Source organism: Podarcis vaucheri (genome assembly GCF_965113315.1).
Source record: "Podarcis vaucheri genome assembly, chromosome: 8".
Taxonomy (NCBI): Eukaryota; Metazoa; Chordata; class Lepidosauria; order Squamata; family Lacertidae; genus Podarcis; species Podarcis vaucheri.
Window position 1 is genome coordinate 36,716,484 of NC_138766.1, and position 15,731 is coordinate 36,732,214.

The 15,731-nt window shown below is 42.1% G+C and overlaps 2 protein-coding genes across 2 annotated transcripts in view; one reads left to right on the plus strand and one right to left on the minus strand.

Moving 5' to 3' along the window:
* Positions 1-15,731, plus strand: part of LOC309539753 (uncharacterized protein) — a gene marked incomplete at its 5' end in the record, with an annotated part of 197,503 nt that overhangs the window by 123,810 nt on the left and 57,962 nt on the right. The window lies entirely within an intron of this gene.
* CTDP1 (CTD phosphatase subunit 1) overlaps positions 1-15,731 on the minus strand; it is a 48,627-nt gene that overhangs the window by 10,645 nt on the left and 22,251 nt on the right. Inside the window, exons 10-12 of the mRNA XM_082234971.1 lie at positions 13,816-14,046; positions 11,395-11,554; positions 3,724-3,896 (exon numbers count right to left, since the gene is read on the minus strand). Coding sequence (XP_082091097.1) covers positions 3,724-3,896; positions 11,395-11,554; positions 13,816-14,046 — 564 coding nt within the window. The remainder of the gene's footprint in view (positions 1-3,723; positions 3,897-11,394; positions 11,555-13,815; positions 14,047-15,731) is intronic.

Genomic DNA, 15,731 nt, shown 5'->3' on the forward strand with positions numbered 1-15,731 from the left:
GTAAGGACCAACTGAGCAATCCATGCTGTTACATGCCTAGTTTGATCCTATATGACATGACGGGGAGGGTAGGAGAAGCTGTGCAGGGGGAATCAGGAGGAAAGGTGGGATTAAAAAACTAATAAATTTTAAAAAGTGCCCAGCCTAAATAGCTTCCTGTTCATATTCCTGGGTGAAAAGTGCTCAGCTGCCTACAACTTACAGAATTAGCCTTCCATATCAATAGTTCATTCCTGTAGTCTCTTTGGATAACTTGGCCAAGTTATAAATGGCAAGAAATGACACTATTTGAAAATCCTATTAAACATCTTGAGAAACAAAACATCAAACCAATGTAGTCTTGACTGGATTGTATAACTGCAAAATTGGGAGTCTGCTGCAGTGTAGTATGTAGGACAATGACCTAAGAGTATTTTTCTTATTGAAGAGGATGCTATGAAACGTTTTGTCCAAAATGAGGTTTTGCAGCCTGTTGTAAATCATAACAGTATTATTCATGAGCTTGCATTCCATCAAGTTGTAGATCTATGGAAACTGTCAAGTGATAGAAGAAAGAAAAATGTATAGACAACAGACGGTGAAGTTAATAAATTGTTCTGGTGGAATACATTTGTCTTCCTTAGAAATAGCCTTTAGAGGCTATATATAGGTAACTTTTTGGTATAAGGACACTGGCAGAGAAAAGTGCAAGAGAATCTCATCCATCTTCTCTTTTTCAGCAATTTCTTTGAAGTTTCTGACAAAAGGTGAGTCTTTTTTTTAAATATGGTACTTATGACTCTTGCTGCTATTTATTTGACCACTGTTGAAACTGCAAGCATTCATAACATTGCGTGTGGAGGAGAATCCATGTATAATTCTCATGAGATAAACTTCTGTTCCATCTGATGCTGCACTCTAATTCTGCAGAGAAATTATGGAAGCGTCTCAGCTAAAGAGGAATGGGGAGGAACTACCCACACGGAGAAGCATCATAGATGTTTTCCATTCCCAAGCTCTTTGAGAAACTCCCAAGAGCTCATGGGGAATGTGCATGCTCCAACATATCTTGCAAGATCCATAATGTATTCCCTGTTTTTTGTTTTCAAAAAACTAGTGCTTAATGAACTCTGACCTGGTTCAGATTAATAAATAATTAGAATATAAGAAAGTAATAATAAGTTCTGTTATTGAGCAAATGCAGCTAAATGTAATAAATAAATGTTGTATCTCGTTATGGAGAAGACTGACGTGTTTCCAACTTTGTATACTCCACAGGCGGTGAAAAGGAAAACAGTCAGGAGTTATAGTCAAAAAGCACATGCATTTCATGTGCATGAACAATGAAGTACTATGTTTTAAGAAATGTTGAAGTACAAAGGGTGAATTCATTATTCTGAGAAATGAGAGACTAGAGCAGCAGTCCTATGGCAAGATCTGCTGGGCTGAGCAGCTTAATATGCAACAGATCTTTGGCTCAGCTGGCTGATTCCCAGGTTGGCCAGTGTTAAGTCTGGAACCCTGGCTCAGCAGAAGATATGCTGGCATAATGTGCTCATTCCAGCCTCAGTTGACTGAACCAAAGCTGGTGTAAGTACCTAAAAAGTGGTGTTCTGCAGATGGAACCAGAGGGGGAGGGGAACCTAGGCTGGATCCTAGGCTCATTCAGTTCCATCATGTGACCTGGCAAGCTGGCACTGAACACTATTTTAAGGGCTTGTTTTCCCTTGCTACTGAACCAGGTTTGGATCTGGTGTAACTTTATGCCAGCTGAACTTACCCTGGCGTGCTTTACATCAGCTCTGTGTGCAAAGGATTACTCACTATGCAAATAGCTGTAACATTTCACAGAGGTTTGTCAAATATCTTAAGATATGCAGAACTGGTTTTAGATGGAACAGCTAGCAAAGACTATCTGTAAAAAACGTAAAGGATCCTACTTGTGAATTATGATTTTAAACTCCCCAGATGTTTTAGAAGCTGTATCTGTCATCTTCACTTATGGGTTTATTAGATTTCTGTAGGTAAAAAAGCATAAGGGAGGCTCTGAGCACAGAGCTGTTAATAAGAGTGCATGCTTTACAGTGCATGATAATTGGTAGTTTGAGGTCAAGCTAGCAGTCATGAGAGAATTGTTGCCACTGTTAAGGGTACACATCTTATTTCAAAATAGGTTTGAGTAATTTTATGTACCGTATTTTTCACTCTATAAGACGCACCAGACCACAAGACGCACCTAGTTTTTGGAGGAGGAAAACAAGAAAAAAATTATTCTGAATCTCAGAAGCCAGAACAACAAGAGGGATCGCTGTTCAGTGAAAGCAGCAATCCCTCTTGCTGTTCTGGCTTCTGGGATAGCTGTGCAGCCTGCATTTGCTCCATAAGACGCACACACATTTCCCCTTACTTTTTAGGAGAGAAAAACTGAGTCTTATAGAGCAAAAAATACGGTATTTATTATAGAAGCTGTATTGTGTGCCATATTATTGCCCTGACAGGCAGTACTATAATTTAGAGACCTGAAAAAGCACAGTATTTGCATATCATCTGACCAAGCAAGCATTCATTTCTACAATAGATGTTAATATTTAACATGGTAGGAAACCTGGATAATATTCAAATATGTAGCTTTATTTGGTAAAAGCGCCATTGTTTCATGTTCTGAATTTTTAAACTACCATGTCTTCTAAAATTTAAAAAACAAACCTGTGCTCAGTTTTGTAGGGAACTCCTGCAGACTTTAGCCAAAAAGCAAAATGGATAAGGCTTCAATCTTGTAGTCATACCTTGGATCTCGAACGGAAGCCATTCCGGAAGTCCATTTGACTTCCGAAAACATTTGAAAACCAAGGCATGGCTTCCAATTGGCTGCAGGAGCTTCCTGCACTCAATCAGAAGCCACTTCGGACGTTTGGGTTCCAAAGAACGTTCACAAACATTGGGAGCCAAAACGTTCGAGTCACAAGGCATTCACGAACCAAGGTACGACTGTATATGCATAGAATTAAGCCCCACAGAACAAATTGGGACTTGACTCTGAGGAATCATAAACCAGGACTGCACTGTTTTGAGTGTGAAATTTCCTAGTCCAAACTTCACCTTGGTCATAACTTATACAGTGGCCATAGGTAAGGCACCATTTTCTCAGCCTTGGCTGTTACCACTGCAATATAGGTATAATACTGCCCTAACCTTAAAGGGTTGCTATAAGGATTACTGAGACAGTGACTTCATTCAGATGCAACAGTAAACTATGATTTAGCATTATATGAATGAACCTCAGGGTTATGCATTTCTCCTCTTCCCTGCTGCTGCCACAAGATTGCAGGCATTCCCTTCAGCATTAAAGCACTCTCAGTTTATCAACAGGCAATTTTGAACGTTATCATAAACTGTGGTTTAGTGTGACAGTAATAAGCAGCTGCAAGCCTTGGGTTCATGCACTTTCTTTCTTTCTCTTCTAGCATAGCTGTAATAAGAGATCAGAGGCTTTTGCATCTGTTTTTATATGTACAGAAACTGCACTTTAACATTTCATCTACACCCAAGGAACTGTAGTTAATGTAAGCCACGGTTATTTCATCCAAGTTCCAGGATCTTCAGACTTTCTTACGCATACTGGCAGAAAAGCTTTGGAAGTCTGTTACATAATTTTTATATGCACTTTAAAGAAGTAGTAGGTGAAAGAAATATAATGCAGAGAACACCAACACTATTCATTTTAATAAGGTAAAGAGCACATACCTGGGTACACTGCCTGTCAAGCTTCTTTCACTTGAAGATGTCGAAGCAGGTCTCTCTTCTATTTTTACATTTACAGTTTCTTTTGCTTTACGCTGCGGTGCTGACTTTCCATCTCCTGTCTTCTTTTTTTCACTGTCGCTGTCGTCACTGCCTTCTCCCAATATGTCATCAACCTGCCAAATGATCAAGCGTTAGTAACGACACAACAGTTTAGCAGAACAATTGCACAATGACTGCCTATCCGTATCAATGACTTTCTGATGCATCTTTTAAAATTCCAAGCTTCTCAGGGCAGCATAAGGCAATACATAAATTAATGCAACAGTCAAATGAGAATAGAATACTGAGCAATTACATCTGTGAAAAAAGAGTATCTGCAATTTAATGTTTGAAATTGGATAAAACTGAATTAAATTAAATCACAACTTTGCCCCAAAACTGGGTATGGAAAAGTAAGCTACAGGAGAAGTTTCAATATGCACATGTTCTTGTTGATGTGTGGGGCATCAATAAATAATGACTGACTACTTCCAAATCATAGTTGTTTAAAATTAATAGAAAACTCTTGAAAAAGGAAGAGTATATGACGGGATAGAGTGAGAGAGAATTCTACCCCCTATATATAGAGACCTATATAGAGAGAACCAGTAAATATATGTATTGAGAGATGAGTCTGAAAAAGCTCTTTAAAAGTTTTACCCACCACTTCTAAAGCATCCTTTTCTTTCAGGTTGTAGGAATGCTTGAATCAAAGACAGAAAAACTTCAAAGCACCGTATTTTTTGGATTGGCAGAGCAAACTAGCACAGCAAGTAGGAGGTATTTGTCTAAACTGGTATCCCATTGATGCTGCAATCATAATTATATGTACTATGAAGTTACCTCCTCTGACTTCAGCAAAATTTCAGAAGAAATGTGCTTAGGATTGGACTACTGCGACAAAAAAGCCTGTGTCCACATTCTAGAGCTTGATATGACTGATACTCTATATGGATTAACATCTAAGGCATATTTTCTAATGTAAGTAATAAAAGTATCCAAATATAATAATACATGTTTGGAAATAAATGTTTGCTATAACTTGTAATTCCATGTTCTACGTTTAGGCAATGGCGAAAAACATTATTTGCTGCTATGATTAAATCCAACTGGAGGTCATACTGAGGAAAAGAAAAGTGTGGAATTGTGTAATGAGATCTAAGAAATTTTCCGTTAACCCTAAATGAAAAGCAGCTACTATGATTCTTAAAAAAATGTTTTATTAGAGTACAACATACAACACTGTACACACATAAAATACAATACATCCAAAGTAACATCCCAAAAACCAAATAAGTAGTTATCCGACACAACCATTTGTGTAGACAAGAATGTAGTTTATGTTAACCAAAAAGTATTATATGTTTCATTTTAGTCATGTAGATAAAAAAGCTGTACTGATCAGCTCTACAAGAGTCTTTATCCTTTAAACCTAGTGCCAATTTTATTTTGTTAGACAATTTCCCCACAAGTGCTATTTAATAATAATAATGTCAGGGGTTCATGGGCAGACTCCGAGGACAGTGAGGAGGAGGAGGACTGTGGCCCAAGGGACTCCATGAGCTGTTCCAGCCAATCAGGGGATTCCCAGGAGGGAGCGCCTGTAGCCAGGGCAAGAGGAGCCCCAGGGGGGACTCATCAGGGGGAAAGAGCCAACAGGGAATCCCGAAGCAGCAGCTGGAGATCGAAGCCGGCTTCCCCTCCAGAGCGTAGCGAAGGGGGGGGGGGAGTTCCAGTGTGTCAGGAGAAGCAGCTCCGTTGGCTGGAAGGGAGGAGAGGTCAGAACAAGCCACTCTTCCGGAAGGGGAGGGGAGCAGTGAGAGGAGTGACGTTACCATCAGGAGAAGGGTTGGAAACTGGGCGCGCGCGCCAAGTTCAAATGTGCAAGCGCGCGGGGAAACGGAGAGCCCGGGGGAGGAGCCAGGTCCCAAAGCCCGCAGGAGGGAGGGAGAGCCATCGGGAGATTCAGCGTCAGAGGAATCTAGGAGGGGCGGAACTCCAGCGGGCAGAAAGACCCTGCGGAAAAGGAAAGACAGGAGGAGGTGGAGCAAAGCCAGCATCTTAAGCTGGTGTGGGGGGGGGGGACCGACTCAGAAGGGACTTCTACGGTCTAAGGCTAACAGACAAGGGGCTGCGCGCCGCTACTGTGGAACAACTAATGGACTTCAATAAAGACCTTTGTATATAAAGAGAAACTGGCGTTGGTCCTTTGTGAGCTGGGACCTGAGGCAGCCCTGACAAATAATAATTTATTATTTCTACCCCGCCCATCTGGCTGAGTTTCCCCAGCCACTCTTTCCCCAAACAAACTTTATTATTATTTATTAAATTTGTGTATCGCCCTATACCCACAGGTCTCAGGGAGGTTCAAAGAAGCATTCTCCAAATTCTTGCTGCATCTTGTTATTACAAACCTGGCCACTAGTAAAATAGAAATTATTAAAGCTTTAAACCTGGCATAGGCAAACTCCAGCTCTCCAGATGTTTGGAACTACAATTCCCACCGTCCCTAGCTAACAGGACCAATGGTCAGGGATGATGGGAATTGTAGTCCCAAACACCTGGAAGGCCGGAGCTTGCCTATGCCTGCTTTAAACTGTAAGTACCTCCCATGAAACGATTGAGCAGTGCCAGCTGTGGACATTCAAAGGCATTTTGTTTGGTAATTGCTTTTATTTCAATAAATATTTGCTACCAGAACTGAGGTCCATGCCCGCCACATATGTTGATTAGAGCATAGCAATACACTGTCGATAGAGAAGGTGGGGTGGAAGATAATTCATGTTGCTTGAAACTGCAAAGTTCTGTATTTTCTGAATAAATGCTCTCCCTGAATGCTTTTCCTGAATAAATGCTCCTGCAGAAGTGTTTAATGTTAATGTCTGCATACCCGAGGATGGAAACCAGTTACAAGACATGCTGGCGCCCAATGTATTCCTCCAGCACTTGAAATGAAAGTACAGAAATAACTAACATCCTTGAAGCGAACTTATGTATAAATAAAAAATAATAGTGTCTTCTTGGTTGTGCTAAATTGCACCTTACTCTTTAACACGCATTCAACCATTCTGCCATTTTAACGAGAGGGTGGTTTCACTAAATGCGATCTGTTTTCCATATGCAATTTCAGAATTGAGGTCTCTCCAGCATTCATGAGAAGATTCCAAAGCTTACTTCAGCTACACAGGCATCTAACATACAGACTTAAGAAGTATAGCATCCTCTCAGTCAAAGGCTTTATAATAATAGAATCTGAACTAATTTCTAGTCTTTTTTCCCCTTGTATTGCCTCTATCTCCAGAGCTCTCAGGCTGGCTTTTTATATTATACCAGTAACTTTAACATAGCAGTCTCTCCACCACTACAAGGAAGACACAAAGGGAGGAAAGGCAACAAAACATCCTCTTCTCCCAAACAAAACAATCCCCCTCACTTTTGTTAGAGTTATTCAAAGGCAAAAATTAAGCAGGTGCCTACAAATTATTTTTATTTTTGAGATTTTCACTCACACTCCAAGAGCCATAACTGTCCCTGCACCACTCAATATTATAGGAAAAGGAACTGCAGCCAAACCAAAACCTGATCCCTCCAGAGTCCACATGACACACTACTGATGTCATTGAAAGCCACCTTCCATCATTTCTGATTACAGTGGTACCTCGGGTTAAGAACTTAATTCGTTCTGGAGGTCTGTTCTTAACTTGAAACTGTTCTTAACCTGAAGCACCACTTTAGCTAATGGGGCCTCCTGCTGCCACGGCACCGCCGGAGCACGATTTCTGTTCTCATCTTGAAGCAAAGTTCTTAACCTGAAGCCCTATTTCTGGGTTAGTGGAGTCTGAAACCTGAAGCGGATGTAACCCGAGGTACCACTGTATTGGTTATACTGGCTGATAGAAGTTAGAGTCTAACAATCTATGAAGGGAACCAGGTTGATTACCCCATAGGATGTGTTGGTGGCTTAGGGAATGAAAGGTTTCAGGTGCTAACTTGTCTGCTCAAAGTTATTGCCAGCTGATAGTGCTCTTGGCCTCTGAGGGAGACTAAATTCCTTTGACACATAGGGTTCTGGTAATGAGCTCCGCAGCCCTCAAGGCTGGCACCCATGAGGATGACCAAGGGAGGCTCCTGGATGGGGGTGCTTGTGGTTAGGTTGGCAGGGTTCAGCTACCACTGGAGAACAGAGTGGAGTTGGCATGGCAGGACACTGGAAAGTGACTGTTCTGTGCTATGGTCTTCTGGTGGTGGTGGAGGAGCCATTGGAGTAACTGTAAACCAAAGGCAAGATGCCAAGACAAGAAGCCATGAGGCTTAGTGAATGTAACAAGGACATTAGGTCTGCTGATATTCTGGCAGCCTGAGAAGAAATGCCTGGACACAGGTTCATTAACCTTTTTGGAGACAGGACTACCTGGGCTTAGGCTGTGTCCATTACGGCCCTAGGGTATTGAATGTTCTGAGAGGGCAGGATATGGCTTTTTATTTCTTAACCAGGAAGCTGTGAAATTCTAGTGTTGAAAGTGTGCTGAATGTCTTGTAGGCTTTCTACCTCGAAGGGGACCTCAGGAGGTGGCAAACTAAAAACACCTTTCTACCTGAGGTAGAATACTTTTGTGAAGACTCTTGGTGCTGACAACAAACACGCAAAACATGAACTGGTAATGCTACCTTAAACAGGTATGCAAACCTGACAAACTGCCGCCTTGAAGGAGGCAATGGTGCAGCCGCTCCTGGGGGGGGGGGGAAACCACCCGCCTGGACCCAGAAATTTATTTCAACCACTCAGTTGTCAATACACCTTTTGCAGGGTCTGGTGGTAACATGATTTCCTAAGCCTCCTGTAGGTAGACAAAGGAAAGACTCTCAGAACTAGGAACACTCTTATTTTTATATAAGAAAAAGGGATGGGCAGACTGGAGAATGGGTGGAGTTAGGGGCAAAAAAACCATGTGCCGCTACATAGCTGCTGTTCCAGAATGACTGGAATCTTGAAGCACTCCTCTTCAGGTGCAGAATGCAAACATTTTGTTGCAGGTTACACTTTGATTTCCTGTGTTCTTCAGGGATGCTAAAAATCAACAGGCAGAACACAGTTTCCTTTTTATACAGAGAAAAGGATCTTGATAAGAAGAAACAGGTGCATACTGTCTAGGTCTGCTTTGTAGGATACAGAGTGGGATAACTTTCAAAGCAAACTAAAACGAGGTTCCTAGAAATCTTTCTTTCTTTTCCAGGCTTGTTATACTGCCATTGAACTATAATGATTTGCCAGGGTAGTGCATAGAAGTGTGGGTGGATGCAGAGGCCTCTGACTTTTGGTGCCTGGTTGTAATCTATTGGACAGAGACAAAAGCCAATCTTGTGTTCTGCCCAGTTGCATCTCTGACCCTGTCTCCTACCTGCATGCAGCTCCCACATTGTCCACAAGGGAATGCAGCCCTCCAGCTGAAACTTCAACTATTCCTGTTTTACTATGTCTTAGGGAATGCAAATGTATCACAGGAATCTCCAATTCAACTAATTCTAAGTTTCAGGGCACCTTAAGACTGGGACACGTTATAAGAATCAGCCAATACTCCCCAGTACAATTCTACATACATTCTGGGAAAGCAGCCATGTAGATCACAAGTCCATTCTGCCTCCAGCAAATGGACCAGCAGGAGACCAAAACAGGCTGAAACATCCAGCACATTTGATGTGTGTGAACATAAAGACAAGTTGAGGCAGTGCTTTCGATTACTGATATTAGAACTAATGTACCTCTGCAAAAACTTGTAAGGACTTGACCATTTGTGGGGAAATTTTTATTCAACTATTAAAGTAAACAGTGTGTGGTTCTTGGGGAGTTATTCATCTTCAGATTATAGGCTGCTAGCAGTTTCTCCATAGCAGCAGGGGATCCAGCCACTATTTATTTAAAAAATGCTTATGCAGATTGCAGCTATTCTTAGTAATTGCCTATACAGGACTTAACATTTTTACAATTCATACAGAGAATAAAAGCTGAGTAGATGGAAATAAAGAAATGACATTCTCTGGAGCAAGCAATTCTGACACACACATATGCAAAATAAAATCAGTATTAGTTAAGAAACTAACGAAGAAACCTCCAATTTCCCCAACTATCCTTTAGCATCCAAATACAAAAGTTTTACTTCCCCATCATAAGGCTGGAGGGATACAAAGGGCATCCTTCAAAAGAACACTGCATGAACTATGGGCTGCAGGTGCCACTGAGGCTCTAGTGTATCTGCTAGGATTATAGAGAGTCCATGGATTTCATTTCTAATTGTGTTTCAACTTCAGGAATTGCAGTGATAAGTTCTGAAGTGTGGAGCAAAAATATTACTGGGTGAAAATGAGATAAAGGAAAAAATCTATGTATCAATATATTTCAAGAAATAGCTCAACTTCATCTCATTTGAGTGTATACGTTTCAGAATAAGACTTCATAATATTCAACTTTCATTTCCTATCTGCTACACATATAAAAAGTGTTATTTCTTGCCGGGAAAGGAAAGCAGGGCCAGATATTAAGTAACTATACAATTAAAATATTTAATATCTATTACATGTTCTGCAGTATGTTACATGTAACCAAATAGATACAGATGAGCCTCAGGTAGGAAACACTGGGTAGTAATTGCAATCAAACTGTGCAGTCAAATTCCCTCTGAACGAATATAAAATGTAAATTATGCTAAGAAACAGATGATGTTTCCACATTCAAGTTCCAGATGAATGGCGGCAAACAGATTGAGACTGAATCCTGACAAGACAGAAGTACTGTTTTGGGGGGACAGGAGGCGGGCAGGTGTGGAGGATTCCCTGGTCCTGAATGGTGTAACTGTGTCCCTGAAGGACCAGGTGCACAGCCTGGGAGTCATTTTGGACTCACAGCTGTCCATGGAGGCACAGGTCAAATCCGTGTCCAAGGCAGCTGTTTACCAGCTCCATTTGGTACGCAGGCTGAGACCCTATCTGCCTGCGGACTGCCTCGCCAGAGTGGTGCATACTCTGGTTATCTCCTGCTTTGACTACTGCAATGCGCTCTACATGGGGCTACCTTTGAAGGTGACCCCGAAACTACAACTAATCCAGAATGCGGTAGCCAGACTGGTGACTGGGAGCGGCCACTGAGACCATATAACACCGGTCTTGAAAGACCTACATTGGCTCCCAGTATGTTTCCGAGCACAATTCAAAGTGTTGGTCTGACCTTTAAAGCCCTAAACGGCCTCGGTCCAGTATATCTGAAGGAGCATCTCCACCCCCATCGTTCTGCCTGGACACTGAGGTCCAGTACCAAGGGCCTTCTGGTGGTTCCCTCACTGCAAGAAGCCAAGTTACAGGGAACCAGGCAGAGGGCTTTCTCGGTAGTGGCGCCCTCCCACCAGATGTCAAAGAGAACAACAACTACCAGACTTTTAGAAGACATCTGAAGGCAGCCCTGTTTAGGGAAGCTTTTAATGTTTGATGTATTACAGTATTTTAATATTTTTTTGGAAGCCGCCCAGAGTAGCTTAACCCTCACTCTTCATCTTCCCACACCCTAGAGGCGCTTGGATATCTCTACTGCACTAAAAATGTGTCATGTCAATTAATTACTCAGCAGTACACAATCAAACTCACCTCTTTATCCATACTTTCTAAATCTTCTTTACAAAGAGTGTATAGTGGCATTGTTTCAGACATACTTGGCTGGCGTTTCCGTTTAGATGGGCCAGGCTCTTCATTCTCACTTGCTGGCATCTCCTCTTCATCAAAAAGCTGTTGGTGTGGTTGAACAACTCTGAAAAAAGATTCAAAAGCTCTGGATTACATAATTGTTATGATCTGAACTGAATAGAATGTCAGGATAGATTCAGTTTGGAATACAGATCCATTTCAAAACCCATACTGTGGAAAACTTTGCCCCATTCTTCATGTTGCTCAATATGGATTGCCTTTTCCACACTTCAGAGACTTCTGAAGGCAATGTCAAAGCTTTATCAATTAGAAATGCAAAAGGAGTGAGCCACTCATGATGCTGATTCTCACAGTAGCACTTGTTCTCCCACGGACAAATTAGGTAAAAGTTTGGGAACCTGTCTTCTTTCAAATGTAGAAACAGTCCCTGCTCCTGCCGACCTAGCAGTTCGAAAGCACATCAAAGTGCAAGTAGATAAACAGGTACTGCTCCGGCGGGAAGGTAAACGACGTTTCTGTGTGCTGCTCTGGTTCGCCAGAAGCGGTTTAGTCATGCTGGCCACATGACCCGGGAGCTGTATGTCGGCTCCCTCGGCCAATAAAGTGAGATGAGCGCTGCAACCCCAGAGTCGTCTGCGACTGGACCTAATGGTCAGGGGTCCCTTTACCTTTACTATAGCCACGTCAATTGGGACTCTCATCCCACCAGAACACAGACCCCAAAGAAAGCCTATGTTTTTTTGCCACTAAAAATGGGCCCAATTTTTCTAAAGCATTAAAACAGAACAACATTATGTAAAAAAGTCAAAAAGTGTTCAGCCCCACTGTAATTTGTTTTGGATAATATAAATGTGCTTAGCCAGAAGTTCTTCTTCTTTGGCGATCACTCGTAGCCGAGTAAGATTGTCTTCCATAAACACAGTTTTAACAATGAGTCTGTAAGTGACTGTGGAGGCCAATTCTGGATCCACATGTCCTTCCACAGTGGGGACATTGGTTTCTGGGCGGGAGTTGATCATGGTGTGGATTTGCCAAGCGTGCCTTCCTCTTAGCATGTTTCTCCCTTGCGTCCTGAGTTTGAGTCTCTTCAAAGCCCATGACACCTTTGGTAAAGGCGGTCCTCCAACTGGAGCGCTCGCAGGCCAGTGATTCCCAGTTGTCAGTGTTTATACTACATTTTTTAAGATTTGCCTTGAGACACAGTCTTTAAACCTCTTTTGTTGACCACCAGCATTACGCTTTCCAATTTTAAGTTCGGAATAGAGTAGTTGCTTTGGAAGACGATCATCAGGCATCTGCACAACATGACCAGTCCAATGAAGTTGATATTGAAGAATCATTGCTTCAACACTGGTGATCTTTACTTCTTCCACTACACTGATATTAGTTCACCTGTCTTCCCAAGTGATGTGTAAAAATTTTCGGAGACACACTGATGGAATCTTTCGAGGAGTTGGAGATGGCGTTTATAAATGTTCCATGTTTCACAAGCACATAGTAAGGTTGGTAGTACAATAGCTTTGTAAACAAGCATTTTGGTTTCCCTGCAAATGTCCTGGTCCTCAAACACTCTGCACTTCAACCGGGAGAAAGCCACACTCACAGAGCTCAGGCGATGCTGGATTTTGACATCAATGTTGGCCCTTGTGGAAAGATAACTGCCTAGGTAGGAGACGTAATTGACATTTTCCAACGTTACACCACTGAGCGGGAAGTAACCACAATAAGGGAGAGGGTGAAGAAGGATTCTTATTTCCCTACTTTTATATTACAAGTGGCTAATCCTGCTGGGGGACTTGACCCCTACACACATATCTTTTCTTGTTTCGAAGGCTCCACTGAGTTTGGCAGCAGTGGCAGAAAGATTTATTTATTTTAAGTAAATATGGAGCTGGGGCAGGCAGAATCCAGCACCCTGATTGGGATACAAAGCACCTCACTGTTTATCATTCCAGTTCATCACTTCAATTGTTCAACAAGTACCGAGGGAACATTGCCTCACCCTGCTCAGCTGATGGCAGGGATCAGCTAAGGAGGGAAGGTCTCTCTGTGTGTGTCCCTGTGGCTATCCCAATAGTGCATATTTTATGTATGCAAGGGTGTGAAGTGGCCACACACACCATTGGCATGTGCTATACGCAACCCACCCCCCAACTGCCCAATGCAGTGAATGCAGCCAGGCCAAAAAGGTTAGCCACATCTGTGTTACACTTTTCTTTAGGAAAAATGTAGCGTCACGCATGGACTCAAGAGCACCTATTGCAAGAGGAAAACACACTTGGGATTATTCTTTCACAATCCTGTTTAAAATCTTAATGCCAAGCAAAACTTGAAAATGATTTATGAAATGTTATGTTCATCTACCTGAATAAGGAATGTTCCCCATGGACGGGCAGAGAGAGAGGAGGAGCTGGTGCTTGAATATACAAAGACTGGCTGGAGCTTTGAGATCCTTTCCTAATTAATTTTCCGGTGTTGGGATCATAAAGCCGAACTTCAGGACCAGGCTGACACTTGGGATGAATGGGAGTTGGGTGGAAAAGAGCAGTCTGGAAAGCACTGTGTATATCTGGAAACATGGCAGGACTGTACTCTCTGTTAGATGAAATGTTTAAAAGGCTTAAGTTAGCAGTCAACATTCCTCATATACACACATAAATACATACATATATGTATACTGTACAGTATATAAAAATAAGCACACACAAACTTGGCCCACCACATCTTCTCTCCTGACTATTTTAGTCCAGCACTGTCCCACCTGCCCTACACCTGATGTCATACAGGGGCAGGTATGGGGCATATGTCAAATGTGGGGCAAGTAAGTGCAGGGCTTGGCTGAAAAGTGCTTTTCAAGTGCTGCTAATTTGCAGGGCCTGCAAAGCCCCTTGCACAGTGCTTCCCAAGCACCCAACAACCAGCACAGCATTGTGCACAGAACTTCCCAAGTGTTAACACAGGGCTTGAAAAGTTTGCTCAGACTTGTGTGCAGCATTTCCCAGTGTCTGATAATCAACTGGCCGGTGCACGTTTGGAAAGCACTGTGCAAAGGACTGAGAAAGCCCTTTGAACTCTCTTTTCCCACTCCAGCAGGCTAACTTGTTGACATACAGTATGTCAATCATCTAGTGACATGACGATGCCAGATAATTGACAGGCGGGTGGTCCTGCCTCCTTGCCTAAGTTGGCCCATAGTATACATAGTGGGTTTGAACCACAGATCAGCAATATTTTTGGAAAACATAAAAACAGAAAAGCGATGTAAACACTGGCAAAAACTTCTTGATTTGTGTCAGAAAACTTCTAGGTATTCCACCATTAGGTCATTAAAAAATAAATAAAGTGAGGGTCCTTATCCAAAATTCACAAAAAGAAAAGAACCATTTCTTAATGTAGAGTTAGTTTTAGAACACACACCCTGGCTACATAATGCTAAATTAGGGATGGGGAATCTTAAAAGAGGAGTTATGCAGGCCCCACAAGTATCTCTGTCTGGTCTTTGGGACTCTCCCTAGGCCGCATCTGCTCCTCAGGACCCACTCCCTACTGGTCCAGCTCCACACCCTCCTTGATTGTTAGCATCTGGTTGAAATATGACCCTGAACTCTGATAAAGCCTCATGCTTTCCTGGAGTATAGAGAGGGGTGTATGAACATCAAGCCCACTGCACAAAGGTAAAAATTACATTACATTAACTGCTCAGTCCACTTTTGCCTTTGGCCCTACTCAGAACTGGCATGTGGCCCCCAGAAATTTGTCTAGAAAGTAATGTGGCCCTCGGACTGAAAACAGGACCCGTGCCTGTGCCAAACTATGGCTTAGTGCAGTGATGGAAACCCTAATTTAGACCGAACTACACAGACCCCTTCTACATTGATATAAAGAACTGTACATTAAAAATGTTCTCATTATCTCTAAAGATTTCCACATTCGTAGCTCAGCTGTAAAACAGCAATTATTTCCACAAGAATTCAGTCTTGTGGATCAGATTTTATTAGAGCACACCAAACAAAACCTGTTATTTACATTAAATAACATCAAAGCAATATTTCCAACTATAGAAAACATGCACACATATCCATCCTATTGAAACTATGGAGCCAGCTGAAGTATCCTTACTCCGCCTAGTAAAACATAATGCAATTTATGTAATACGCAGCTTGATATTGGCCAAAGAAAAGCCTTGCCCATTCACAGAAACAACACATATCTGGCAGCATTAATTATGCGATGGCACCCTTTAATCCATACAGCTTATGGATGTTTATGCACATATAAGA